The 27529-nt window shown below is 37.8% G+C and overlaps 1 protein-coding gene across 2 annotated transcripts in view; it reads right to left on the reverse strand.

The window, feature by feature from the left end:
* LOC115264097 (elongation of very long chain fatty acids protein AAEL008004) overlaps nt 1–27529 on the reverse strand; it is a 75521-nt gene that overhangs the window by 45005 nt on the left and 2987 nt on the right. For both annotated transcript variants that reach the window (XM_062843503.1, XM_062843505.1), the window contains exon 2: nt 10781–10863. In XM_062843503.1, coding sequence (XP_062699487.1) covers nt 10781–10863 — 83 coding nt within the window. The remainder of the gene's footprint in view (nt 1–10780; nt 10864–27529) is intronic.

Genomic DNA, 27529 nt, shown 5'->3' on the forward strand with positions numbered 1-27529 from the left:
TTTTATTTTTCATTTTTTTTATTTTCATTTTTATTTATTTTTTATTTTTTTTTTAATTTTTATTATTTTTTTTTCATTTTTTTTTAATTTTTTATCTTGTATTTTTATTTTCGTTCCATTGCGCAGTAAAAGTAAAGCAATCAATGCGATAGATAAATAAGTGCTATGGCTGAAATCTGTTTCTCTACTCACTGGAAGTATTTCTACTTACAGTCAATAGTGGTAGAAATCTTCCACGCGTGATAAGACGACGGAATCGCTTACCGACCTTAAGGTACACACTAGTTGTCAGTTGTTCACTCGGTGTAAAATTGGTTTGCCGCCACCAGCCACCAGGTTTACGTTAATTGTTACCCCCTCCACGATAGTGAAGGGGCACAGACAAAGGCTGAAGTAAAATGATCCCCTATGACGCCCCCTTTTAAGCTGTGGGCTCCATTAGACACACTACTGGGCATTACGAGATGCTAAGTGGAACGGTTAGTGTCATGTAACAGGCCGTTAATTAGCCACCACCGGGTTACATCCGATGATGATGATGATGATGATGGGTGCGAGGGAGTATGTGTGTATGTGATCGGCGTCATCGTCGGAAGGGAGCCAATTACAGCTGGAATTTGATACGAGCGCAAGATTAAGTCACGGGCGCAAAGCGATCGTTATACAACAAAGTTGTAAGTCATTTTGCAAAATGATAATCGCGCGGCCACCGGATCGTACCCTGTAATGTTGAAAAACGATCTAGCGAGAGCGTGGAATTCAGGTCGATCTCAGGCCAATTAGCGAAGTTCAAGGTGATGGAATGGCATTGGAATGATAGTTCAAATGATGAGAGCCACATTTTATTGTAACGTTTAGGAGCTCCGGAAAAAATCCTCAAATGATACAGTAGATAATTCAAAATTCTCGTCAGTTCGATATTGATAGTAAAGTTCCATCTCAAACTTCCTTTTTTTAAATTTTTCTGAAAGTTTTTTTTTTATGTTGCGAATAAGCTTTTAAAATTGTTATCAAAGTTTCATCTCAAACTTCATGGTGACACTTTTTTGTTTTTTTTTTTTTTTATTTTCATATAAGTGTTTTTATTTTTTATTTTTATATTTGCTTCGTTTATGTTTCGAAACAGCTTCCAATATTCAAAGCAAAGGCTCATCTCAAACTTCCTAATGTCTTCTTTTGATTTATTTTTATGGTATTTTTTCATTTTATATTTTCAACAAACTTGTTTTTTTCAGCATAAAACATCTCAAACACCTAGATGACATGTTTTTATTTTTTTTCCTTTTTTTACCCATTTTTTTTCTTTTCTAGCCCTGGAACTCAGACAAGTCCCAGCTCTACCTCCATTGGTTCTGTCAGACCGGTCAGCTGCCCGTAACAATATTGGCACTAATTTGCCACAAAACACTTCAATCACAAATCCGATTTCCGCTTTTCCGATTGCCACCCGTTGCGGTTAACCGCCAGTTTGCAACACACTACACCAATTCTGCAAAAGCAACAATCTTAAGCAATCGGCGTTTGGAGAGATCTCCTCCGGCTCCGGCGGAACGGATTCGTGCGCCAGCCAGCCCGCCAGCAGAGCAGCGCATCGGACCAATTTAGCCCACATGGTCACCACCAGCTCAAAACCACATCCGTAGCTAAGCGCGATCTCATCTAAATCAAAATATTATCGTTAGTGTTTTGCTGTTTGTCCGTCTGTGTTTAGTGGTGTGGACGGACATGGCCATTGAGTAACACGCCACGCCACGCCACTCACCTCGTCTCGCCACAATATCATAAGTCTATCTCTAAACGAATGCCAATGTCGTAATTAGTAAAATAATCAACATCAACAAAGAGGATGGATGGATGGATGGCCGCCACCGACACGGTATGGCTCACGGGGCCAGCGCCGCCGTCGCAAGCGGTAGGAGGTAAGCAAGCAAATTTGAGGTTAGATTAGGCTCTGACAATGCCAATGGAGATGGAGCTGTGATTCTTCTGAGTTTCAGTTCTAGGAGGAATAAAAATTTAAAAAAAATATCTCAAGAATTTAAAAATTATTCTACAGAAGTTTGATGAGCCTTCTTATCAAAATATGAGTGACAATTCTGTTTGAAGTTGAATGCGGATAGAGTTGTGACTTTTCTGAGTTAAAAATAAAACATTACAGAGAATTAATGAAAGTTAGAAAAACAAATCGTGACCATATACCAAAAATATAAAAATAAAATAATATAAAAAAAGTAATGGAAAAAAATAAACAAAGTCAAATTTTGAGAAGGGACTTTACTTTCAAAATCGTAGTAACGAACTCTGTTTGATATAAGATAATAGATATAGAGCCGTGATTCTGTGACTTGTTAAAATTAATTACAAAAAGAAATAAAATTTAAAACAAATGAAACAATGCAAATGATAAATTGGTGTTATTGCGAGGTCTGGAATGGGATGAAGATTAGGCTCTGACAGAGCTAATCTTCTTCTTCTATGTGGCTCTACGTTCCCATTGGAGCTTGGCTTGCCTCTCTTCAACTTAGTGTTTTTCGAGCATTTCCACAGTTAATAATTGAAGGGCTTTCTTTGCCTGCCATTGCATGAATGTGTACATTGTGTGGCAAGGACAATGATACACTATGCCCAAGGAGTCTAGAAAACTTCCCCGACTGGAACGAGAATCGAACCCACCGTCTCCGGATTGGCGATCCATAACCTTAAGCACTGGGCTAAATGGAGACCCCACAGAGTTAATGCCGATATAATTGCTACTCTGATAAGATCTAGTTATAATCAATGAATGAAAAAAAAAAATATGAAAAAAGCTCGATATGTAGTTTTAGATAAGGCTCTGACAAAGCCATAATGGAAACAGTTGCGATAATATAAAAGAAGGTGTTGCCAAGAAGTCAGAAATAAAACTAAAGATAAGGTTTTGTCAGAGCCAATGGAGATACAGTTGTAACCCTTCTGAATTCATTTAAGTAAAAAATAGAGAAAAAAAAGAAAAACAAGTATAAAACATAAAATGCGTGATATCAATAAGTCAGAGTTAGACAAACTAATTCCATCCCTAGTGACCTTTAACCATTTGTTTGTATTTTAGAAAACTAATGTAAATGGTTGAGACGTTATGTTCCACTCATCAACATTATCAAGAATCAAATAGTTTTGAGGAGTTCTTCGGAACCTCCATAAATCCAAATGCAAATTGTTGCGGTTCTCAGAGGGTTTCATAACTAATGGGACGTCAGATTGTTGTTTGACCTTCTCTTTTACAATAACCGGTGCTATAGTGAGTGACGATAGGGGCTCTCAAATACTTCATAATGATTGGTTGATTGGTTCGAGAGAAAGCTATAGTGGAAACTCGGCATGGATTTCCTGTCTTCTATTTTTTATCTTAAATTCCAGTTCTAAAGAAGATTCCCTAGAATGTTTTTGGAAACTATTTAAAAATCTGCTCCGACAGTACTTTTAGGATTTATCAAGGGATTCATTATTAAATGTATCCAAGAAATCCTTCATCTTATTTTTCGTTTTTTTCTATTTTTTTTGTCCTTCAATAGGAAACACACAGTGAAGTACTGGATATGTGGCATATTTATGCCACAAAAGTTCAGTCTATTGGACGCAGTGGCTTAATTTCCCCAACAGGGGAGGAAAAAAAACTGGATATGTAGCATTTCTTTGCAGAAATGGAGAACTGACCTCACCATAGAAAATTTCAGCTCAAATCTGGTATTTCACCGACCGTATCTTTTTTTTCTCTTTGAAAAATGAACCAGCCCAAGGCTTAAAGCAACTTGAATGTTATTTTTTTGTCAGAAATTATCTCTTCCGATATTTTTCTGGTATTCGGCAAGTTTAGTCTGAAAAAAATACTAGCGGTTAGACATCTAGGAAATCTGTCATCTGCCTTCTGTTAATTCCTCGATTAACATCATAAACTCTTGTAAATTCCTCCACACTATTCAATTCGAAAGAGTTTCCTAAACAACCCAGTGAGTTGAGCTAGGAGAAAACGTAGTTTGAGTGAGTTTCTTTTTTTTATATTTTTGAAGATATACTCAAGTTGTATCAGAAATGTCTCCAAGGGTTCATCCGCCCTTTAGATAAACCTCTTAAAAGGGGTGCACACCATGAATTGATTTGTAAAGGTCACCTTTCTCGAGGATAACTACAAAGATAAACGCATGATGACTTCAGGGTGAGATTGTTTAATATCAGCCAAAGAAAGTTCTAGGTAATGTCAGACCCTGCTGAAGCAAAATTTTGAGATCTTCAATTGTGCAACTTTATATTTGTAGATGCCTTTTGGCTCATGCAACGGTGGTTCAAAACGATAAACTTGGTACAGTATGATGTGATAATGATAATGCAGTTCTTCAAACTCCATGCAAGCTGTTACTTTGAGATTCATAATTGAGTTCAATACCCGCTCTAATTTAAAGCTTCAACCCTCTAATACCAACCCCACCTCTAGACGGAGTAAATTTTAAACATTTTTATATTCTTTTCTGGGCAATCAGAGTTTTGATATATTTGGTCGATATTTTGAACTATTCCGAATATCTCAAAATGGTTTTTGGAATATTTCTCGTTCTTAAAAATCGGTATCCCAAATAGGCTGTCAGGAAAAATATAAAAGTGTGAAGATGTTCAGAAATAAACATTAGAAAAGGGTGGAGCGGACCTGGTGTGATGGTTAGTAAAGTGTGGGTCCCGAGATGAACTAGCCTAGGGCTAAAAATCTCGTTAATAAAGATAAAAAAAAACATTAGAAAACACAAAAACCATACACACTAAGATTCAGATGTTCCAGCTCAGTATTTTTTTCACTGAGTTCAGTATTTTTTCCATCTTTTTACTGAGTTTTCAACAGCAGATTTATTTCGGTACACTCGGTAATCGTATTTACCGTTCACCAGTAACGATATTTACCGTGCTTCAGTAATTTTTGACAGTTTGTGAGCTGAGCTCGGTAACTCATTTACAGAATATCCGCAAAATAAATAACCGAGCGTACCGAGTTAAATCTGCTGTTGAGAACTCAGTAAAAAGATGGGAAAAATACCGAGCTGATCTTAGTGTGTAGTTCACAAAATTGCGAATTAAAAAAAAATCTTCTCTCAAAGCATATTCAAATCAATTTTAGATGTCGAAAAATGATATTTAGATCAAAATCAAAAATATAAGTATTTTTTATGTTATTAACTCTTAGTTTTCATTTTTTTATTTTTTATTTTTTAATGTTTTGGTGTTAACAATGTAAACCCTATCTAATTTTATCGATCGATTTTTTATATGCTCACGCGAATCGTTCTAAACACTTATAAATCTTTTAATATTCTACCTTGCATAATTCGATGGAATCACCCTTCTAATCGTCACAATTTAAGAAAATTCATATTTTTGGAGCCTCTGAAACATTTAAGCATTGTTTCAGGCGACCCAGACAACCAATTTGCACGTATAATGAAGTTTATGTTCATGTTATACGTACTTTTATGCGGTAAAGTTAGATCGCATAAGATGCAGTAAAAGTGCCTTATGCGTACAAAAGTGGAGGATACGTGCATTGACGGAAAAATAATGACGCTATATGACTTGAAGCGATATCTTATGCGATGTACGGTATGCACTATTGCGACGTAATATAGCATTATATGCGACTTAAAATATTCAAAATGAAAAAATCTTGTCATCTAAGTATCGAACTAATAACCTTTGGATTATCGAGCCGCACTTCACATTTAACACCAAACACTACTTATGAAACACACTGATTCAATGTCATGACATTCTAACTCACCTCAGTGCTTGTTGGAATGCACTTGGTTTCCGTGCACTGTACGTGTTCGGCAGGCTCTTTGGAAATCAAAATGATGTAGCATGATTTCCCGCACAGTTACCACTACTCCTCTCTTGCTAGTACCACCCATTGTTAATTATAAGGTCAACAAAACAAAAATGATGACTTTGTAACTTGTTTTGTAACCATAATGATAACTTTTCACTTTCTTTTAGCTTTTTTGCCAAAAAGCCAACAGCACCTCTTTCATTGTTATCACATATCACATTGCAAAATGCCAACGTTAACGATTCTAGCTTATGCGAATTTGTATGTACATTTTAACGAGTTTATTTTCTCTTTTATGCGATTTAGTTTGTACACCAATGCGAGTTAAACTGACATAATTAGAAAAGCACCAAGCGAAGTCGTATAATCATCGCAGTACGCAATTATGCGAATTCAATTGATACTTTGCGAGTTCGCTTGAACGCTTTTTCGAATAAGCTTAGTGCATCGCAACAAAACATCGGAATATCGTCTACTACGATGTAGTCATACATTATAAAAGTTAATTTGCACTCTTATATGATTTTACCAGATACATCACAGTTAATTCAAAAAATAACATCATATGAACATTGTCTCTCAGCCGTACATATATGCGATAGTGACTTACAATAGTACTTTATACGATGTACAGCGTGCATTCCTGGTTGTCTGAGGAACCTGAAGATTAAATTGAAACTACGGAGCATTTCTAGCCCCAAAACACGAAAAAAATGCCAAAAAAAGATACCAATTTTTCAATTTGAACAATCATGGTCAGGTCAGATTTCGTGAATCATTTACTTTTGCATCAACACTAGTGGTGTCATCGACGTTACACAAAGTAACATATTCAGTGACCAGCTCGTAGGTTTCAAACATAATTTTAAAAAACTCCCTATATGAGCACCCTTGCATTTATTTTTCAACTTCAGCAAACAGCTTCTCAGTGAAATTACGAAATGTTACCGCCTTCTCGGAAATAAGAAATTGTTCATCTGTTTGTTTTACATTTTTGCGTCCTAATAAGGCTTGCTTAAATTTTGATTTTCCCAGAAATTCCTCTATGGGCTCATTTCTTTTATCGAAGATTAATACAATAATTTACTCTAGTAATGACTCCAGTTTCTTACAGAGATTGATTCAGATGTTTTTCTAGTAAATCCTTCAGTAATTTCTTTAGAAAATCTTCATGAGATTCCTCCATAAATTTCGAAGGGTTCTTTGAATTTTATTTTCCGATATTACTCCACGGATTCCTTCTGAATCTACTTCAGAAATTCGGTCCTAAAATCTACCAAGGTTCTCTTCGGAGACTCCCCCAGCGATTTCTTAGGATTTTTTCCAGGGATTTTTGAAGAAATTTGTCCATGGCTTTTTGTGATACTCCCTTAAGAATGTTTTCAGAAATTTTCCCAAGAATTTTTTTTGATACGATTTCTATGAGTTTTCATTTTGAAACTTATTCACGAATTAATTTAAAAATATAGGAGATTCTTTCAGAAATTTGTAGAGGTAGATTTTTTAAGGAGTCCACCAAAGATTTGTTCAAGAATTGTTCTAATGATTCCATTGAAATTAAGCGCAGTAATGATTCCAGGAATTTCTTCAGGGACTTTTCCAAAAAAAATCTGCAGAAATCTTCCAGAGTTTATTGCAATATTATTTTCAGTAATTCAGTAATGTAGGCAAGAGTTCTATCAGAGATTCAGGATTTCATGCAGATATTCCTCCATGTATTTCCCCAGTTTTCTCCGATAACTCCTCTTAGTATCACTTTAAGAATTTCTCCACAAATTGTTAGAGAAATTAATTAAGAAATCCGTTTAGATATATCTCAAAAGTTTTAATAGATTTTTTCTAAAACTCCACAATTAGTTTCCTGAGACCTTCTTCGCAAGTTATTCTTGGTATTTTTTTCACAATTTGCCTGCGATTTCTTCAGATATTTCTTTATGCAAGAAAATTTTTTGAGATTTCCACATGGATTGTACTATAGATTTAATCAAAAAAGCCTATAGAGATTCCTTCAAAAATATCTCCAGATACTTTCTCAGACTTTTAGTGATTTCTTCGGGAGTTTTAGCAAGAGATTTCATCTAAAGTTCCTTCATGTATTTTTCTACAGAAATTACTTGAAAATTTCATCAAAAATGCTAAAGGAATGTCTTCCGAAATTATCAGTAGTTGCTTGAGAAATTCCTTCAGGGATTGCTGTAGAAATTCCAACAAGGATTTCTTTTAAGAAGCCGCTCCTGCGGGTCCGTTACAAACATCTCCTTCAGAGGCTTCTGCAGGAAATGTTTCAGATATATTCAGGCGATTTTTTTTTATAAAACACTGGAAGAATTATTGAAAGAATCCCTGGTGAAATTTCTAAAAAAAATCCCTGAAGAACTGTCTGAAGGAATCCCTTGAAAACTCTTTGAATCTTTGAAGATTCATAGAAGGAATTTTTGGCAATTTTCGGAAGGGATTCCCGATCAAACATACGAACCTGACGTTCAATGAATGCCTGGAAAATCTGGCGAAACTCTTTAGATACCTTCATGAGTTCTAGAAAAAAAAAACATGGAAAACTTCTGGAGGAACTCTGAAATTAATTTCGAAAAAAAATGCTTGATAAATTTCTGTAGGGGTACTTGAACAAATCCGTAGGAGAATTGTAGAATAAATCTCTTGAAAAGTGTCTGACGAACACAGGTGGTATACTTGAAGCACTTATCAAATTACTGAGCCCTGGAGGATTTTCTGAAGGAATCTTTGGAAGAGCTCCTGGAGACACGACTGAAAAGGTTCTTAGGACAATTTCTTATATAATTTCTTAAGGGATTGGTAGGGTAATTTGCCAATTGTTGCACGGCTAAAAATTCGCCAATTGTTGCACACCTCATAAGAATAACATGGAGTGTGCAACAATAGTCGAGTTTTTAGCCGTGCAACAATTGGAAAATTACCCTACACAAAAGTCCCCAAAGTACCATGAGGAAATTTCCAGCAGAAATAGATTAAAAAAATGTGAAAGAATTCTTTAGAGAACTACTGAAAATATTTCTGAAAAAGAAACGCCTAAAGGTAGGCAATTTCTTAAAAAATTGCCCCAATTTAACAAAAATATGCTATTTTGAAATAAAACTTACATGTTAACATCAATTTTCACTCATAGCTTTGTTCAATAAGCCTTCTATGAATAAATAAAAGTGTTTTGTGAGTCATTTGATATACAAGGCGTTGCTGGAAGGCGATTTTTTGAAAGACAGTCTTTCCACCGAGTTTTGATTCACATTCAAAATTCGATATTTTTATGTAAAACCTGTCACAATGAATTAAATGCTTTGGCTGTTTTCCTATTCTCCGCATCGACCAATGTGGCGCTAGCTTCTATGCGCGAAAAATCGCTAAAAGTAAATCGCAAAAATATTGTATGACAAATAGCATCTAAAGGCGTATTTCTCGAAGTGGAACACATTATTCGAAAAAATATTTGGTAGCGGTTGTGCACAATGATGACCGGTTTGGTGCCCACCAAATATTTTTTCGTTAAAAGCTTTTCATTTCGAGAAATTCGAGTTTAGATGCTTTTCGCCATACAGAATAAAATGTTTTTACTCCTGCTGACCAGCATTCAACGCACTCCCTGCGGGTAATCCTTTGAAACTGAACCCCTAGATTATGGTACCAGATAGAATACCTGAATAGATGGAGTAATACCTGAAAAAGCCAATGGAGAAATTCCAACAATGATTCCTGAAAGCGTTTCAGAAAAAAAGATCTGAATTTATGAAGGAAAACTCTAGAGGGAAGATCCCTGAAAAATCTCCTAATCTATGAAAAAAAATTCTCGTGGATTGTCATCTCTTGAAGAAATCTTCAAAGGTGTGAAATTCCAAGACAAATCCCAAAAAAAAACAAAATCCAGAAGGAATTCCTTCAGAAATATTTAAAGAAATACGTAAAGGAACACATACACGAGCATCTGTAGCAATCCCTAAATTAAATTTCCTGAAGAATCTCTAAAAGAATTCCAGAAGGTATTTCTTAAGAAATTTCTGAAAAAATACCGTGGACTAATTTTATTATGAATCCTATGAGAAACTTATGAAGAAGACCCAAGGAAAATACTGGAGAAATACCTTAAAGAATCCAAAAATCCCTTAAAAAATTCGAAGAAATACAATTTTTGTGACTTTTTATATCAAAATTCTCTTCAGTTCGAAAACTGAAAAAAAAACAAAAACAAAAAATATCTAACATTCTAACCCACAGTGTACCAGCTGATGAGGTCACTTTGGGACCTTCGGAAGCTGCGTTTGGGTTAATTATCTCCACGCATCAGCAGCAGCTAGCTGCCTGCAACTTCCAACCTCTGCGGTCATTATCGGATAAGCTACCGGAGGCCAACAATTATAAGTAGGTAGAGATAGACAGATACCTGGTGAACGCAAAGGCCTTTTTTTTCGTAGCGCGCTGGTCTAGGGCGGCAACCAATGTAAATTGACTGCGAACCGGGTGGCGGCGCGGCGTGTGAATACCGCCGCGCCGCTTGACATAAAGAGGAAAGTGAAGTGCCTGCCGCCAGGTCGAGAGACCGACCGACCGACCGATCGACCGCGCGCGAATGCGTTTCTGAGAAAATTAGGCAAAGGTCGTCGAGCGAATTGAAGTAGGTACGGTGGGTGGACGGAGGAGGTAAGCACTCATCAACAACTACTGCGTACTGTGAGTACTGGTGCGCGCACAAGTGAATGGAGTGGATGAATGGTTGATTGTGGCGAAGAAGACGCGAAAAGAGAGCGGGAGAAATGTGAATCAAACAGCAACGACAGCGGCAGCAGCAGAAGCAGTAGCAGTAAACCAAAGTCAAGGTCAAGGTCACCGACGGCGACGACGACGAAGGCGATGGATGAAAGTGGCGATTCAGGTTGTTTTGAACAGTTGGTTTACGGTGGTACTTACTTTGACTAAGTAAACATATCCTAAACATAGCGCTAGTGTGGGGAAGGGAGATGACATTAGGGGCCAATCCTTTGTCCGGGGATCTGAAATGGAGAATAGAGGTGATTAAATTGATGCGAGTTAATTGGTAAAATTGTAATAGAATCAATGTTACAGATCAGGTAAAAGTTTGTTTTAGCAATTATCTTTTACATAGTATCTTCTAACTTCATTCCCCTGATTTCCGTTTCCTATTTTCAATTTCTCACTGCAAGCTTTTTTCTTCTGTATTCGGTATTATGTTTCATATCTTCTATATTTTTTTCTAGTTTTCTGTCTTCCAAATTCCATCTTCTTACTTCTGTCTTATATTTTCTATTTTCCGGCTTTTATCTTCAATTTTATGCCTTCTATCTTCTGCTTTTCATTCCTTTTGTTGATGTATATTAAGTATTCTGCTATTTGTTTTCTATCTTCAGTCTTCCTATCTTCTAACGTCTGATTCCTGCCTTCTATTTCAGTTCTACTGATTCTCTCCTCTCTGTTCCTACATTCTACCTTTTCCCGTCTATTTCTTATTTCCTATACCTTCTCATCGGATTTTTGTCTTCTGTCTTTTGTTTGCTGTCATCAATTTTTTATCTTATTGAATGTCTTCCACCTTTTTTCAAATGTTTTCTATGTTTACTATTCCGGCTATCTTCTATCTTTGAGTTTTTATTATTTTTTTCTTTAATTTGTTAATCTGTTCACTGTTACCAGTCTGCTCCTAATCTCCTTCGAATAGAATCAAATGAACATCTACACGTCTCTGTTGTGTGCAATGTGCATGAATGTCACAGCGGGAGAGAAATTATTATGTTCATCTAATTCCATCCCAATAAGGAGATTTGGATTGTGAAAAGGAACCAACCATGTGCATTAGTGGAATCGAGTTCAGTTCTGTGACTTCAGTGATGGTCAAGTGGCTGCGTAGCTTGGAGGAGAAAAGCACCCGTCATTCAAATTGAGAGTCGTGAGTTCGATTCCCACCGGAGCACGTGGATTTTCAGATCAGATTGCAGAATTTCTGAAGAATTCCGCGGGGAATCTTCGAAGGAATTTCTGGGGAAATCTTTCGAATAATTCGTAATGAATCGCTTAGAAAATCCTTTGCGAAATCTCTGAAAGATACTCTAGAGCACGAGCATGAGCATGAGCACAGATGACCGCACAATTCGTAGTTGCTACTCCGTGATTGACCAGAACAATCGAAATTGCACAAGGAACCAATGAATAGGGCTTAGGACTAGCTTACTATTCTCAATGTACACAGGTCGAGAGCTCTCAACTTTAATAGGGTCAATAACGGCGAAGGCCACGTCCTTACGGTCATCGAGGATGGGAGGTAATGTTAGTAAGACAAACGTTGTTATAAAGACCGCGAATCGCTGCATCTCCACGTTTGTCTCAGGAAGGTTTTTTTTTGGTTAGTAGGGTAAGGTACATTGTCAGTCCGGGAGTCACCTATGGTTGGTGATATGATTTGACAATGGATCAATATACACAAACCGCCGTTAACAACCGACCACTTTTCGACGCAAAAACTAGCCAAAAAGAAAATTCTATCGCGCGTCTCCACTCCACTAGGGACCAGAAACCTTTAGTCTATTCCACACAGAAATACACTGAACGCGACTCACTTGTCGGCGATCGGATTTTTTTCGACCGGCGAGCCCGAACTAACACTTTTCACTCTTTTGTGTAAATACAAAAAATGAAAGAAAATATTTATTATCAACTAAAAGTGTATTGGGAACTAGCGCGACGGGAAGCCAAAAATTCGGAACCGACTCGATCCACGATCACGACGCGTTCACCGCACACTCACCGCCGTCTAAATGCTCACTTCGGAATACAAAATAGAAAAGGAAAAAAATCGAACCACCGAAGCAAACGCGCGCGAACTCGCACCCGGACGAAATTCTATAGCACACTGATGCACGCTGGGTCCGCCGCCGTCGAAATGCTCACTTCGGAATAGAAAAAGAACAAATCGAACCACCGAAGCAAACGCGCGCGAACTGGCACCCGGAAAAAATTCTACTACACACACGAAATCTCTGAAAGATACTCTAGACTTGATAAATCTGAAATTTTTGGAGAGCTCTCTGGCAGAGTTCCTAAGGACAGCTTTGAGAGTTTAAGAAAAAAAGGCCAGTACTTTGTAAAACATTGTCTGTTAGGATCTATTCCCAGATTAATTTCATTTTAATGAAATCCATTAAGATGCACGGTTCCTCTTTGAAGTAACTCTGGGATTAAATGTCTTGAAAAAATCTTGAAAAAATCCCTAGAAGAGTTTCGGAAGACATTCTTAGATTCTGGAGATAATCCCAAAAATAATTCCGGAAAAATCTCTGAATAACTCCTGAGTTTATGGGAGGAAATTTCTGGATAAACTCTAGGAATCTAAAGTATATTTCCGGGAAAAACATTTCGAAAACATATGAGAAAAATTTTCGAAGGGATACTTGAAAGATTTCCGGAAAGAGACTGTGGAAAAAAATATAAAAAAATACTTAAAGGACTAAAATAAAAATAAAACTATGAAATTTACGAAAATTATTCCAGTATAGACCCAAAGAATAGTACTGTAAGGAATTTTTGAAAGTATTCTAGGCGGAATTTCTATGAGGATTCCGAGAGAAATCACGGGCAGAATTTCCTGAAAGAATTCTGGGAGGATTTCTGATTTCTGACCTGCTTCTGAAAAGAAGTTTTGAAAGAATTTTGGGAGAATATCCAGAAGAATTTCAAAAGAAATCTGAGAAAGATGTTCTGAAGAAAATTCTGAAATAATTTTGCAAAAAAAACATGGAAGAAATCTGAAATAATGAATAGGAAAAAAAACCCCAGGAGAAACCTTAAGCATTTTCCAAGTTTTTTTTTAAATTCCAGGAGATTTCACTAAACAATTCAGGAATCACCGGAAGAAAACCTAGAAGAGTTCCATAAAAAATATTCCTTGAAGATTTTCATATAAAAACTTTGGAAGAATTCGAATAAAAATCTCTGAAAGAATTCCTGTAGGATTTCCAAAAAGATTCCTGTGAATTATGCCTTCAAGAATTTCGAGAGGAATTCTTAAAATTTCTTGAGAAATATTTCGAGTAATTCCAGAATTTCCAAAAAAAAAATCTTGGAGAAATCAGTATGGAAATTCAAGAGTTCGCTACGGAATTCTCCGAAAACTTGCTGTGATATTCTTCGAGAATTCCTTGTGGAATTCTCCAAAAATTAAATGAGGAATTCTTCAACAATTTCTTGCGGAGTTCTTCAAGAGTTTCTTACAAAATTCTACAAGTATTCTCTACGGAATTCATCAAGAATTCTGCAAGAATCCCGTAGGGAATTCTCTAAGAATTTTTGGTTACCAGCGTTTTAGAATTACCAGCGGAATTCTTCAAAAATTCCCTGTGTAATTCTCAAAGAAGTCCCTGCAGAATTCTCCAAGAGTCCCCATCTGAATTCTTCAAGAATTCTTTGCTGAATTCTCCAAGAATTTCCTGTGGAATTCTACAGTTATGCCCTGTGGAAATCGCCAAGAACTCCCTGTGGAATTTTCCAAGAACTTCCTGCTGAAATCTCCAAAAAAAAATTACGGAATAGCTGTTGGAATCCGTGGAAGAAAAATCCAAGAAATAATACCGTTAGGAAGCCTTGAAAGGTTTCCAAGAGGAATTTCTATGAAGATTCCGAGAGAAATCAGGGGAAGAATTTCCTGAAAGAATTTTGGGACGATTCCTTCGGGAGCTCCTTTTGAAAAAAAAATTTCAAAATAAATCTTAGAAAGATATTTTGAAGAAAATTCTGGAAGAGTTTTTCAAGAAATCCATGGAAGAATTCTGAAATAATTAACAAGAAAAATACCCCGAAGAATCCTTGGAAATTGTCCACGATTATTTAAGTAAAATTCCAGAAGATTTCACTAAACAAGAATTCCGAAAGAATTCCATGCTAGAATATTAAGTGGAATTCCTCAAGGATTTCCATAAAAAAATCTTTGGAAGAATTCGAAAAAAAAAATCTTTGAAAGAATTCCTGTAGGGTTTCCAAAAAGATTCCTGGAAATAATGCCTTGAAGAACTTCGAGAGGAATCCCTAAAATTCCTTGAGAAATCTTTGGGGTAATTCGTGAACTTCCAACTAAAATTCTTGGAGAAATCATTGTTAAAGTTTACTTCCGGATACAATCTCTAAGAGAACTCCTTTGGAAATTTTCGAATAAAATTATAATAAGAATAACTCATCGGTAGGAATTCCTAGAGATAAATCTTTGCGAAATTCTTGAAAAAGTCACGGAAAGAATCTCAATAAAAAATCTGAAAAAAAATTCTGGAAATATACCGGGAGGAATCTAATGGAGATTTCTGAAAATAATCCCTAGGAGAACTCCTAGCAGTATCCGAGAGGCATTCTTGAAAAAATCTTTGAAAGCGTTTTGGAAGAACTCCGGAATTCCTTCTCATAAAAAAAAACCGAGACAAATCCCTGAACGAATTCCCGGAGGAATCTAAATGAAAATTTTCGGAAAGGAAATGGAATGATTCCCGGGTGGATTCCAGGAATATTTTCGAGAGGTGACTTTGGAAAAACTGCCAAGAAAATGCTGTTAGGAAACCTTTTCAGGATTTCAGGAAACAATTCCTGGAAGAATCTCGGTAGAAGTCCTTAGGATAACTCCGAAATGAGTCCGAGAAAGTTTAACGAGAAATCTTTCTGAGAATCCCCGGAGGAATGCCTGGAAAAGTTCTTGGAAGAATTCCGAGATTGATCGCAACAAAAATAACGTTAGGAATCCTTGGATGAATTTCCAACGAAATTCTTGAAAACAAACAATTTCGGAATTCACAAACAAACAATTCTTGAAACAATTTCGGAATGGCTTCAGGAAAGAAATCTGGAACAAGTCTTTGGGATAGTTCTGATTTGAACCTGTGGAAAGTCTTCGAGTGTAAGCCCTGGAACGATTTGTAAAAAGCACTGTAAAAAATTAGGGGAAAACCCTGGAAAAACTCTAGCAGAAGTTCTTTGAATAATTCGGGATGATGACCCTGGAAGAATCCCGGGTGGAATCTTGTAGGAGTTCTGGTTTCCATAGAAGGGAAAAAATTGAAAGAAAATCTTTGGAAAGATTTCTTGAAGAATTTTTGAGGAATTTCAAAAGCATAACAGATATCCCGGAGAAATCATTAAAAGAATTCCGGAATGAATGCCCGGAAAAGTTCTGGGAAAAATGGGAAGGATTCTGGATGCATTTTTTGTAAAAAAAATCGGAATGAATTCCTTCTAGAGTTTCTCTAGAGAAATTTCTAAAGAATTTCGGAAAGAATCTTTGACAGAATGCCAAGGGGGAGTCCTAAAAAATAAAAATAAAAAATCGAAAAAACTCTGATTTATTAAGAGAAAAATGCTTAGAATATTTCCGGGATAATCCTTGAAAGAATTTAGAGAAATTTAAAGAAAAATTTCTGCAGGAATTCCAGGAAGCATCTTAGAATAACATTCTGAACGAATCCTGGGATGTGTTGCTGGAGCAAATTATTGAAATATCCAGTGATACAGTTTTTGGAAAAATCTGCTGGAGGAATCTTTGAAACAGCACCTGGAAGGACTAAACTTCTGGAGATTTATCGGAAATACGAATAAAGCGAAATCGAAAGTACGGTCTATAGAACTGCAGTTTTGGGAAATTGAAACCAAAATTTTCGATTTTAAACACAGACCTTTTTTTTATGTGTTTTTTTTTACATTTTGCTTACGACAGCATTGGTAGCCCTCTTATCGGAAAATTCAAATAAAATCCTTGGACAATTTTTAGAAAAAAAAAATCATTGAACATAAATTCTCGAGAAATTCTCGGCGGTTCTTCTGACGGATTCATCGAAGGGTTTCCTTGGAGGATTCCTTGGAAGAATCTCCCAGGAACTCTGGTTGAGACACTTTGAGATGAATTATCTCATAAGTTTCAAGAAGAGCCCGGGGAACAATTTGTGGAGGAATTCACAAAGGCATTTCTGGAGGAAATTCTGGAGAAATCTTCGGCAGAATTTTACAAGAAGAATTGTCAGAAAATTTTAAGGGAATTCTTCTGGAGCTGGAGCTTTTGTATGAATCCTTACAAGAATTATAGGAGAAATCCTTAAAGGGACCCTTAGAAGCCAATTCTTAAAGAGCTTTACGCAATTTTTCAAAGAATTCTTAAAAAGAAAATTTAACGAGGAATCGTCGAACTGAACGTTTAGTTACTGAAGAGCTTCTACACAAAAAAATAAGTATTACTCGGAGAAATTTATGAAGCATTTTCAAAAGAAATTCTGAAAGATTTTTTCATTTGTTTTACAAATAATTCACACCATCTTCTGGCAAGGCTGCAAAGACTGAACATTGCTTACACTTATGGGATCATTCACAAACCATGGCTCTTTAAAGGGAGAAGGTCTGGCCAATGTCTACGCAAGAAATTTCAGACGGAATGTTTGAAAAGATGCCTGCTTTAATGCGTTTAGCAATTCATTGAGCGAACTGTGAAAAATTCCAAGAAAATAACTACTTAAAAATCCTTGAAGGGTTTTTTCAAATAATAATAGAGAAATTCTTGGAATAACCCTTTCAGGAATTGTAAATGGGGAATTTCTGAAAATGTTTCTTGGAAAACGTAATAAAAAACGTCGTAGGAATTTCATGGGCAAATATTTACAGGAATTCCTAAACAAATCCTCGGATGATTCTGCGAAGAATTCTGGAAGAAACTTCAGAATAAGTTTTTGGGAAAATTTCTGAAGAATTCTTGATCTCTGACAAACCCTCGTTGTATTTCTCGGAAGAAAACTCTTTTTTTTTATCTACCCTTAACTAATGCAAGAATGTTAAGACGGACTCCCTAAGTAAAACCAAACATTTCGTGGTTTCGTGAAATTCTAGAAAACATCAGACTTTTAAAGACTGTCAATGGCGTTTTCCGTATTTTTGATATTTTTCGTTTTCGGTTTTCTATATTTTCTCCACTGTTTTCTGTTCTTTATCTGTCTTCGAGCTTCGATCTTCCTCAGTCTGGATCTTCTCTCTTCGGTCTTGAATATTCTGTCTACTATATTTTGTGTTTTGCCGTATATCTTAATCATTCTTCTATGTCCATCTTTTCTGGTTTCTTTATTATATTTTCTGCCTTTACCTTCCTCTTTTTTTCTGGTGTTTTATGCATTCTGCCTTTTATTTCGTATTTTCTGCTTTTGAACTTTACTATTCTGTCTTTTCTTTTTTATCTTCTATTTTTTGTCTACCTTTTCTGTTGATGATTAATTACTTTCTATCTTATATTATTTGTTTACTTACTCTCTGCATTCTGTCTACTGTGTTGAATATTTTGTCTTCGGCATTCTACCCTTCATCACCTTTTATTCCTTCTTTTTTCTTTTATATTCTGTCCTCTAATATCCGCATTTTATTTTCTATATACCGACTTCAATTGTTTTTTTTTTGTATTTATTCTCTGTTAACTGCTTGTTTCCGATTATCAATGGTGTTCCATGTAAAATCTTATTTTTTCTGCATGATTTCTTCTGTTTCTTCCTTCAAATTTCCACATAGAACAACTACCACAAAGTGAATACACATTGAGTTACTAATTACACTAAAAGCAGTTATTTGCCCAGACCCTCGCAATCATATTTACACACAATTCAACCCATTATTGGCGCGTAATTATGTCAGCCCTTCTTCCATCCATCGCATCGCCGAGCAGAGACGGGAAGTTCCCGCTTAGGGTGGTGTGATCATCGTGTGTGCCCCTACAACAATTGATCCGGGCGGAATACCTAATGAGGCGTTAAACCGCTTACTTGCTTGCTACGTACCCGTACCCGACATGAACAAACGCACTCGAACGCAGTACATAGTAGTAATAATCGAGTGATTTACCTACGACACCGGTTGAAAAGTTAAACAACTGGTGTTCAACACGGGCGGCCTAACTGGGTTTGGGTATTAATGGAGTGACTAATGAGTAATCCTAATAAACCGGCCGAATTGGACTGGAACTTGTCATAGAGCTTTTAATCTTCGTCACATTCTCACAACAATGATAATGATGAGTCGAGTGTGATGATTAACCAAGCACGCATACGGAAATTACATCGGTGACGATCGTGAATCATGAGGGACTTTTTCACCATATGTGGGGAAAGTGGGGTCAACTGGGGAGCCGATTTCGATTTTAATGCTTTTGAAATTTTATGAATCGAAAAGTACGATTCAGAAAAGGGAAAAGATCACCGAAGATGATCTTTGCTACATTTGTAAGTTTTCAAGGCGTTGCATACATTACGGCGTTAAGATTGATGCTGTAGGTAGATGAACATTTGTAAGTCTTTCACCAGTATTGGGTAGGCGTGAACAAAAGTTAAACGCAATAGAAACGAATGTTTCTTTCTTAGATAAGAAAATCGAACAATTGTTAACCATTTCTGTTTAATAAATTAACCCAATTTCCCCCTCATTCAAGATGACAACGTTTGCGAATCGCAGGAAAACACACTCTCGTAGAAGGTGTCGAATTGCATTAACCCATTCTTCTTCGCAAGCTAGGCTACCCGCGTAATTGATATGATTAGGTCGTGTGTTAGCAAGCCGTAATGAAGTTTCTCTGGGTTAGTCCCCGGGTTAGGTTTCTTCCTTCTCTCTCCGTCATCGTCATCGTCGCCACAACCAGATCCCTGCACAACTTGTCCAGGACTGTGCGCGCGTGGAAGGAGGACTCCCTTGCTGGGACATGACCTCGTTCGTCCACCCCAAACCAGTGCAGCGGTAGTAGAACACCACGGGGAATCACACTCCCCGTCGCCCCCAAAAAGCCCATCGAGTCACCACGTTCACCGTACTCTACAACAACGCAGCGTACGGCACTAGTACCCAGTTCATTGGCCTCGGTGTCGGTGTCGACGAAAGCAAAAATTCTCATATTGCCTCATTCGAGGCAAGGCAGCTAGCTTACCAGTCAGTAGTCAGGCCAGCAGCGCAAGTGCGGTGGCAGCGACGACACCGACCAGCAACCAGCAGCATTATTTGTGTGAGGAGCTTGGGAAGGCAAGCATTTACACACAAACGCACCACGGACGGCTCTACCCACACCCGATTCGGAAGGTGCCATATATCAAAAAACACTTGTTGAAACAAACCTTCGCAGTGACACCACCACCCGGTGCACTGTGGGCCAGGATGTGGAAGCCTGCGGCAAAAGTTTCGCAAAAAGTTCACTGCAGATTCTCCAAAATTTCCTTAGAACTTCCCTTCGGAATACTCCAAGAATTCCCTTCGGAATTCTCCAAGAATTCCCTTTCGGAGTTCTCCAAGAATTCCCTTCGGAATTCTCCAAGAATTCCCTTCGGAATTCTCCAAGAATTTCCTTCGGAATTCTCCAAGAATTTCCATCGGAATTCTCCAAGAATTTCCTTCGGAATTCTCCAAGAATTTCCTTCGGAATTCTCCAAGAATTTCCTTCGGAATTCTCCAAGAATTTCCTTCGGAATTCTCCAAGAATTTCCTTCGGAATTCTCCAAGAATTTCCTTCGGAATTCTCCAAGAATTTCTTTCGGAATTCTCCAAGAATTCCCTTCGGAATTCTCCAAGAATTCCCTTCGGAATTCTCCAAGAATTCCATTCGGAATTCTCCAAGAATTCCATTCGGAATTCTCCAAGAATTCCATTCGGAATTCTCCAAGAATTCCATTCGGAATTCTCCAAGAACTCCATTCGGAATTCTCCAAGAATTCCCTTCGGAATTCTCCAAGAATTCCCTTCGGAATTCTCCAAGAATTCCCTGCGGAATTCTCCAAGAATTCCCAGTAGTATTTTCCGAGAGTTCCCTGCGGAATTCTTCAAGAATTTCCTGCGGAATTCTCCAAGAATTCCCTGCGGAATTCTCCAAGAATTCCCTGCGGAATTCTCCAGGAATTCCCTGCGGAATTCTCCAAGAATTCCCTGCGGAATTCTCCAGGAATTCCCTGCGGAATTCTCCAGGAATTCCCTGCGGAATTCTCCAGGAATTCCCTGCGGAATTCTCCAGGAATTCCCTGCGGAATTCTCCAGGAATTCCCTGCGGAATTATCCAGGAATTCCCTACGGAATTCTTCAAAATTCCCTGCAGAATTCTCCGAGAATTCCCTGCAGTATTTTCCGAGAATTCCCGGCAGAATTCTCCAAGAATTCCCTGCGAAATTCTCCGAGAATTCGCTGCGGAATTCTCCAAGAATCCGCTGCGGAATTCTCCAAGAATTCCCTGCGGAATTCTCCAAGTAATCGCTGCGGAATTCTCCAAGAATTCCCTGCGGAATTCTCCAAGTAATCCCTGCGGAATTCATTGCGGAATTCTCCATGAATTCCCTGCGTAATTCTCCAAGAATTCTCTGTGGAATTCTCCAAGAATTCCCTGCGAAATTCTCCAAGAATTCCCTGCGGAATTCTCCAAGAATTCCCTACGCAATTCTCCAAGAATTCCCTGTAGAATTCTCCAAGAATTCCCTGTGGAATTCTCCAAGAATTCCCTGCGCAATTCTCCAAGAATTCCCTTCAGAATTCTCCAAGAATTCCCTTCGAAATTCTCCAAGAATTCCCTTCCAAATTCTCCAAAAATTCCCTTCGGAATTCTCCAAGAATTCCCTTCGGAATTCTCCAAGAATTCCCTTCGGAATTCTCCAAGAATTCCCTGCGGAATTCTCCAAGAATTCCCTGCGGAATTCTCCAAGATTTCCCTGCGTAATTCTCCGAGAATTTCCTGCGGCATTCTCCAAGAACTTCCTGCGGAATTCTCCAAGAATTCCCTGCGGAATTCTCCAAGAATTCCCTGCGGAATCCTCCAAGAATTCCCTGCGGAATTCTCCGAAAATTCCCTGCGGAATTCTTCGGGATTTCTCTGCGGAATTCTCCGAGAATTTCCTGTGGAATTCTCCGAGAATTTCCTGTGGAATTCTCCAAGAACTCCCTGCGGAATTCTTGAAGAATTCCCTGCGGAATTCTTCAAGAATTCTCTGCGGAATTCTCCAAGAATTCCCTGCGAAATTCTCCAAGAATTCCCTGCGAAATTCTCCAAGAATTCACTGCGGAATTCTCCAAGAATTCCCTGCGGAATTCTACAAGAATTCCATGCGGAATTCTCCAAGAATTCCCTGCGGAATTCTCCAAGAATTCCCTGCGGAATTCTCCAAGAATTCCCAGCGGAATTCTCCAAGAATTCCCTGCGGAATTCTCCAAGAATTCCCTGCGGAATTCTTCAAGAACTCCCTGCGGAATTCACCAAGAATTCCCTTCAGAATTCTCCAAGAATTTGCTTTGGAATTCTCCAAGAATTTGCCTCGGAATTCTCCAAGAATTTGCTTCGGAATTCTCCAAGAATTCCCTTCGGAATTCTCCAAGAATTCGCTTCGGAATACTCCAAGAGTTCCCATCGGAATTCTCCAAGAATTCCTTTCGGAATTCTCCAAGAATTCCCTTCGGAATTCTCCAAGAATTCCCTTCGGAATTCTCCAAGAATTCCCTTCGGAATTCTCCAAGAATTCGCTTCGGAATACTCCAAGAGTTCCCATCGGAATTCTCCAAGAATTCCCATCGGAATTCTCCAAGAATTCCCTTCGGAATTCTCCAAGAATCCCTCAACATTCCAGCGGGAATTCATTCAGAACTCCAAAGGGAATTTTCTCAGAATTTCAGTTGATGTCCTTTCAGGATTTCAGCAGGAAAAATTCCATTGGAAAATTGATCAAAATTCCAATGGTTTCAGAATACCAGTGGAAACTCCTCCGCCATAATTTAGTCGCAAAATCTCGCTTCCTAATCCACAGTGCCCAAGTCACCACCGCGCTCAGTCGATTGCTTTTGCTTGACTCAGTATAATTACGGTTGTGTACCGTGTTTTTTTTTTTCAGTTTAAGGTGTTTGGCTTAAATTTTATGCCATTCTCGCGCATGCAAATATGGCCAGCTGCTGCTGGCTGGCTGCAACTCGGTAGCAACTAAGTGGCAAATTTGGCACTAGGTAGGAGCGTTCTGCACAACCAACGGAAGGAAACCGGCAGGACTGACTGACTGACAGACAGACCGAATGCAATTGTGGTATTGTGGCACGAGAGACCAAATTCGGTGGTGGTGCTAGCGGAAGCCTTGGAGACTTGACGCTGCTGGATATGATAAGAGACCACACGTTGGTTATCGCGGTTGGTTACTTACCGTGACAACAACAGTAGTGGTGACAGCTCATCAACGCCAGTCAGATTTGGCAAATAGAAAAGAAGGCGCGAAGCTTCGAAATATGAGAGGAAAAATTAGATAAGAAATTTTACGATATTTTGATTGTCCAGTTAGGTCCAATCTGTGTCTTACACTTGAGATCTTCAGAAAAATTTTGTTAAAAAAAGAAGTGTTCCTGGCATTTAACAGCTGCCACTGTTGTTTATAGCTTGTGAAAAGTTTTCAATGTATGACTTAGATTTCTATAAACAGAACTTATCAAACTGCTAATATCGTTCGAACTACAGTTGAATTTCATTGAAACATGGATATGTTCCATGAAGAGGTCTTGAATAAACTTCGTATCATTTACAATTTTTTTTAAATTTTTGTTTGTATATTTATTTTTTTTTTACTTCGATTTCTATGACTACTTACTGAGCTTCGGTAGTCGTTTCAAAATGAAGTTGAATATCATTGAAATAAAGTAATCTTCAGTAAACAAAGTGTTTTTCAATTACAAATATTGTCAATTGATAAGTTTCACAGAAAAATCTTCGTCAATTTTTCAAAAAAAAAAATATTTCTTTTTTTTCAGCTGTTAATCTCTTCCCAATTTGTTCACCGAGGTCGGTGAAACAGTTCCAATCAGTGACCGTGTGTGTGTATGAAGCAAAGCCGGTAGTCAATCTCGTGATAATTGTTACACAATCGATGCCGCGTTTATAAAACACCCCTCTCGAAACTCTCGAACTGATAAGGGTGCGATGCGGTACTGTGGCGCTTATCACCTTGACCGACTGAATCCAAATTGTGAGGCTGAATTTGGCGCAGAGTTGGTTGGGTGAATGGGTGTGTACCGATGACTGACTCGATGGAAACGCTTCCGAACGCAAAGTGAGCTGAGCTGATAATTTCGATTACTTTGCCATTTACTTGACGGGGATGATGATGAATCATTTGCATCGAGTCGCGTGATAAGGAAGGTAGTGTGCTTGGGACGATGACCGAGCCGGGAACGTGAGTCACGTGATGAAGTGCTTTTCAAGCAGGGTTAGAAAATTAATCTGATCAACAGTACACAAATGGCTTCGCTACTGTGGATCCAGTAAAGTTAAAAATAATCTTTAGATGCCATATGTGCACAAAAAAACTTTTCAAAGACCTCTGGAATTCCAAAAGAATTCCTGCAAGCGTTCTATTAAAATACCCACTGGTATTCGGAGAAGAACTTTTGCTGCAGTTTTGATAAAATTACGGCTCTCCGATAACATTCCGAAAAAACTCCCTCTGGATTTCTAAACGAATTCCAACAGAAATTTTACGAAAATAATCGATGGATCTCTGAAAAAAATTTTCAATTAAATTCTGCAGGAATTTGCCCCACAATTCTGTGAAATTTCTTCCTTGGACAACTTGGACAACTTCCACTGAAAGTCTGAGAGAATTGCCACTAAAATTCTGTATAAATTCTCATATGCTGGAATTCTTGAAAACTTCCATTGGAATTTCAATAAAATTCGCGCAACAGTTCTTTTAAATATTCTGCTGGAATTCCAGGGGAATTTTCACTAGAATTCTCAGAGAACTTCTGCTGAAATTTTGAGAAAACCTCCGTTGAAAATCTGAAAGAATGTTCACTCAAATTCTGTAAGCACCTTCGCTAAAATTTAGAAAGAATATGCTGTGAAAATTTCGCTGGAATTATGAGAGGATTCCTGGTAGAGTTCTGAGAAAATTGCCACTGGTATTCTGAGAGAATTTTTGCCGCAGTTTTGAGAAAATGCTCGCAGGAAATCTGAGAGGATATTCGGTAGAGTTCTGTAAAAGTTCCCACAGAAATTTTGAGAAAATTTCTGCAGGAATTCTTGAAAACTTCCACTTGAATTTTGATAGAACTTCCGCTACAATTCTGAAAAAAAAAATCTCGCGAGGATTGAGGGGGAATTTCCATTAGAATTCAGAGAGAACTTTCGCTGGATATCTAAGGCAACTTCCGTTCGAACTCTGAAAGAAACTCCACTGCAATCTCGAAAGCATTCTCGCTGAATTTCTGGGAGAATTTCCTCTATTATTCCGTGAGAACTTTTACGGGAGCTTTGAGAATTTCTACTGGAATTCTGAAAGATTTTCCGCGTAAATTCTGATAGAACTTGCAGCTTGCAGTGAAATTCTAAGGAAGATTCCTTTGAAGTTCAGAGAAAAATCCCACGGGAACTCTGAGAGAATAACCATTAGAATTCTGAGAAAATGTCTAATGGAATTCTAAGGAAATTCTCGCATGGATTCTAAAATCTTCCACTGAATATCAATTAATTTTTCACTACAGTTTTGAAAAAAAAATCTGCTGGAAATATGGGAAAATTTCCTCTAGAGTTCAGAGATAATTTCCACTGAAAACCAGAGAAAACTTCCGAAGAAATTCGGAAAGAACTTCGACAAGAATCCTGAATGCGTTCTCACTGAAGTGATTTAGAGAAGTTCCGCTGAAATTCTGTTAGAACTTTCACTGAAACTCTGAGAGACTTCCTGCAAAAATTATGAGAAAATTTCTATAATTCTAAGAAAACCTTCGCTGAAATTTTGAGAGAGTTTTCCCTGGAGTTCTGAGAGAATTTTCGATGATATCTCCACTAGAAATCTGACTGCAATAATGGAAGAATTCCCACTGGAATTATGAGAAAATTGACGCTGGAGTTTTGAGCTGATTCTGGAATGCTAATCTGATTCCCTCTGGAGCATTGAAAGAGTCAGTTGAGAGTTTCAACTCTGGGCACCCATGTAGATGATCGAAAGAGCCCTTTTTGAAATTCTTTGATGAGTCGCTCCAGAGTGCTCTTAGACTTCTCACTTAAATTTTAACCAGCTTCTTTCTGAAAAATATTCTCTGGAAATATGGAGGCAATATTTCAGGAGAATTCCAGCGAAACTTCGTGAGGAATTCCAAGGGAAATTCATGAGAAATTTCAAAAGAACTTCGTGGGGAATTTAAAAAAAAATCATGTAAATGCTCGCTGGAAATCTGAGAAGATATTCGGTAAAGTTCTGCAAAAAATCCCACAGAAATTTTGACAAAATTTCTGCAGGAATTTTTGAAAACTTCCACTTGAATACAATTCTGAATAAATCTCGCGAGTATTCTGGGGGAAATTCTATTGGAACTCTGAGAGAACTTTCGCTGGATATCTGAGAAAACTCCCGTTGGAACTCTGAAAGAAAGTCCACTGCAATCCTGAATGCTTCTTCTTCTTCTTTACGGCTCTACGTCCTCCTGAAAGCATTCTCGCTTAATTTCTGGGAGAATTTCCTCTATTATTCCTTGAGAACTTTCACGGGAGCTTCGAGAAAATTTCTGCTGGAATTCTGAAAAAAATCCCACTGGAATTCTAAAAGTTTTTCCGCGCAAATTCTGGGAGAACTTGTAGTGAAATTCGAAGAATGATTCCTTTGAAGTTCAGATAAAATTCCCACTCTGAGAGATTTACCACTCGAATTCCGACCATATGTCTAATGAAATTCTAAGAAATACTCGCAGAGATTTTAAAAAATCCTAAAAAAAAATTATTTTTCGCTATAATTTGGAATAAAAAATTAAAAACATAAAACGTCGGGTGCGAAAGGGTCTTGGCTAGAAAAATACGCCTGAACCGATACCAAAGTGGAACAAAATTGACCCTTTCGCACCCGACGTTTTATGTTTAAAGAAAACATTTTCGGTTTATTGATTGAGATCGTGCCCTGAAGAAGGTCTAAACTAGGGCCGAAACGTTGGCGAAGATTTAAAAGAATCATCGCAAGGCTTCTTTTACTGTATTGCCGGAAAATGACTTCCGAAAGAATTCCGCAAGAGCTTCCGCAACAATCCTGAATGCGTTCTCACTGAAGTTGATTAGAGAAGTTCCACTAAAATTCTGTTAGAACTTTCACTGAAACTCCGAGAGACTTCCTGCAAAAAATATGAGAAAATTCCCGCTATAATTCTAAGAAAATTTTCGCTGAAATTTTGAGGGAGTTTTCCCTGGAGTACTGATAGATTACCCTATGATATCTCCAAGTCTGATATCTACAATCCTGACAGAATTCCCACTGCAATGATGGAAGAATTTCCACTGGAATTCTGAGAAAATTGACGCTGGACTTTTGAGCTGATAAATGCAGGCGATTATATTCTGGAATGCTAATCTGATTCCCTCTGGAGCATTGAAAGAGTGAGTTGAGAGTTTCAGCCCTGGGAAACCGTGGTGGTGCAGTGGGCCGAAAGAGCTGCTTTTGACATTCTTTGATAAGTCGCTCCAGAGTGCTCTTAGACTTCTCACCTAAATTTTGAGCAGTTTCTTTCTGGAAATATTCTCTAGAATTATGAAGGAAATATTTCGGGAGAGTTCCAGGGAAACTTTGTGAGGAATTCCAAGGGAAATTCATGAAGAATTTTAGAAGAATTTCGCGGGGAAATTCAAAAGAAATTATTTCAGAATTCTGTGAAGAACTACAGGAAGTTTCCGTGGGAGAT

The sequence above is a fragment of the Aedes albopictus genome, unplaced genomic scaffold, assembly GCF_035046485.1.
Source record: "Aedes albopictus strain Foshan unplaced genomic scaffold, AalbF5 HiC_scaffold_26, whole genome shotgun sequence".
In the NCBI taxonomy this organism is placed as follows: Eukaryota; Metazoa; Arthropoda; class Insecta; order Diptera; family Culicidae; genus Aedes; species Aedes albopictus.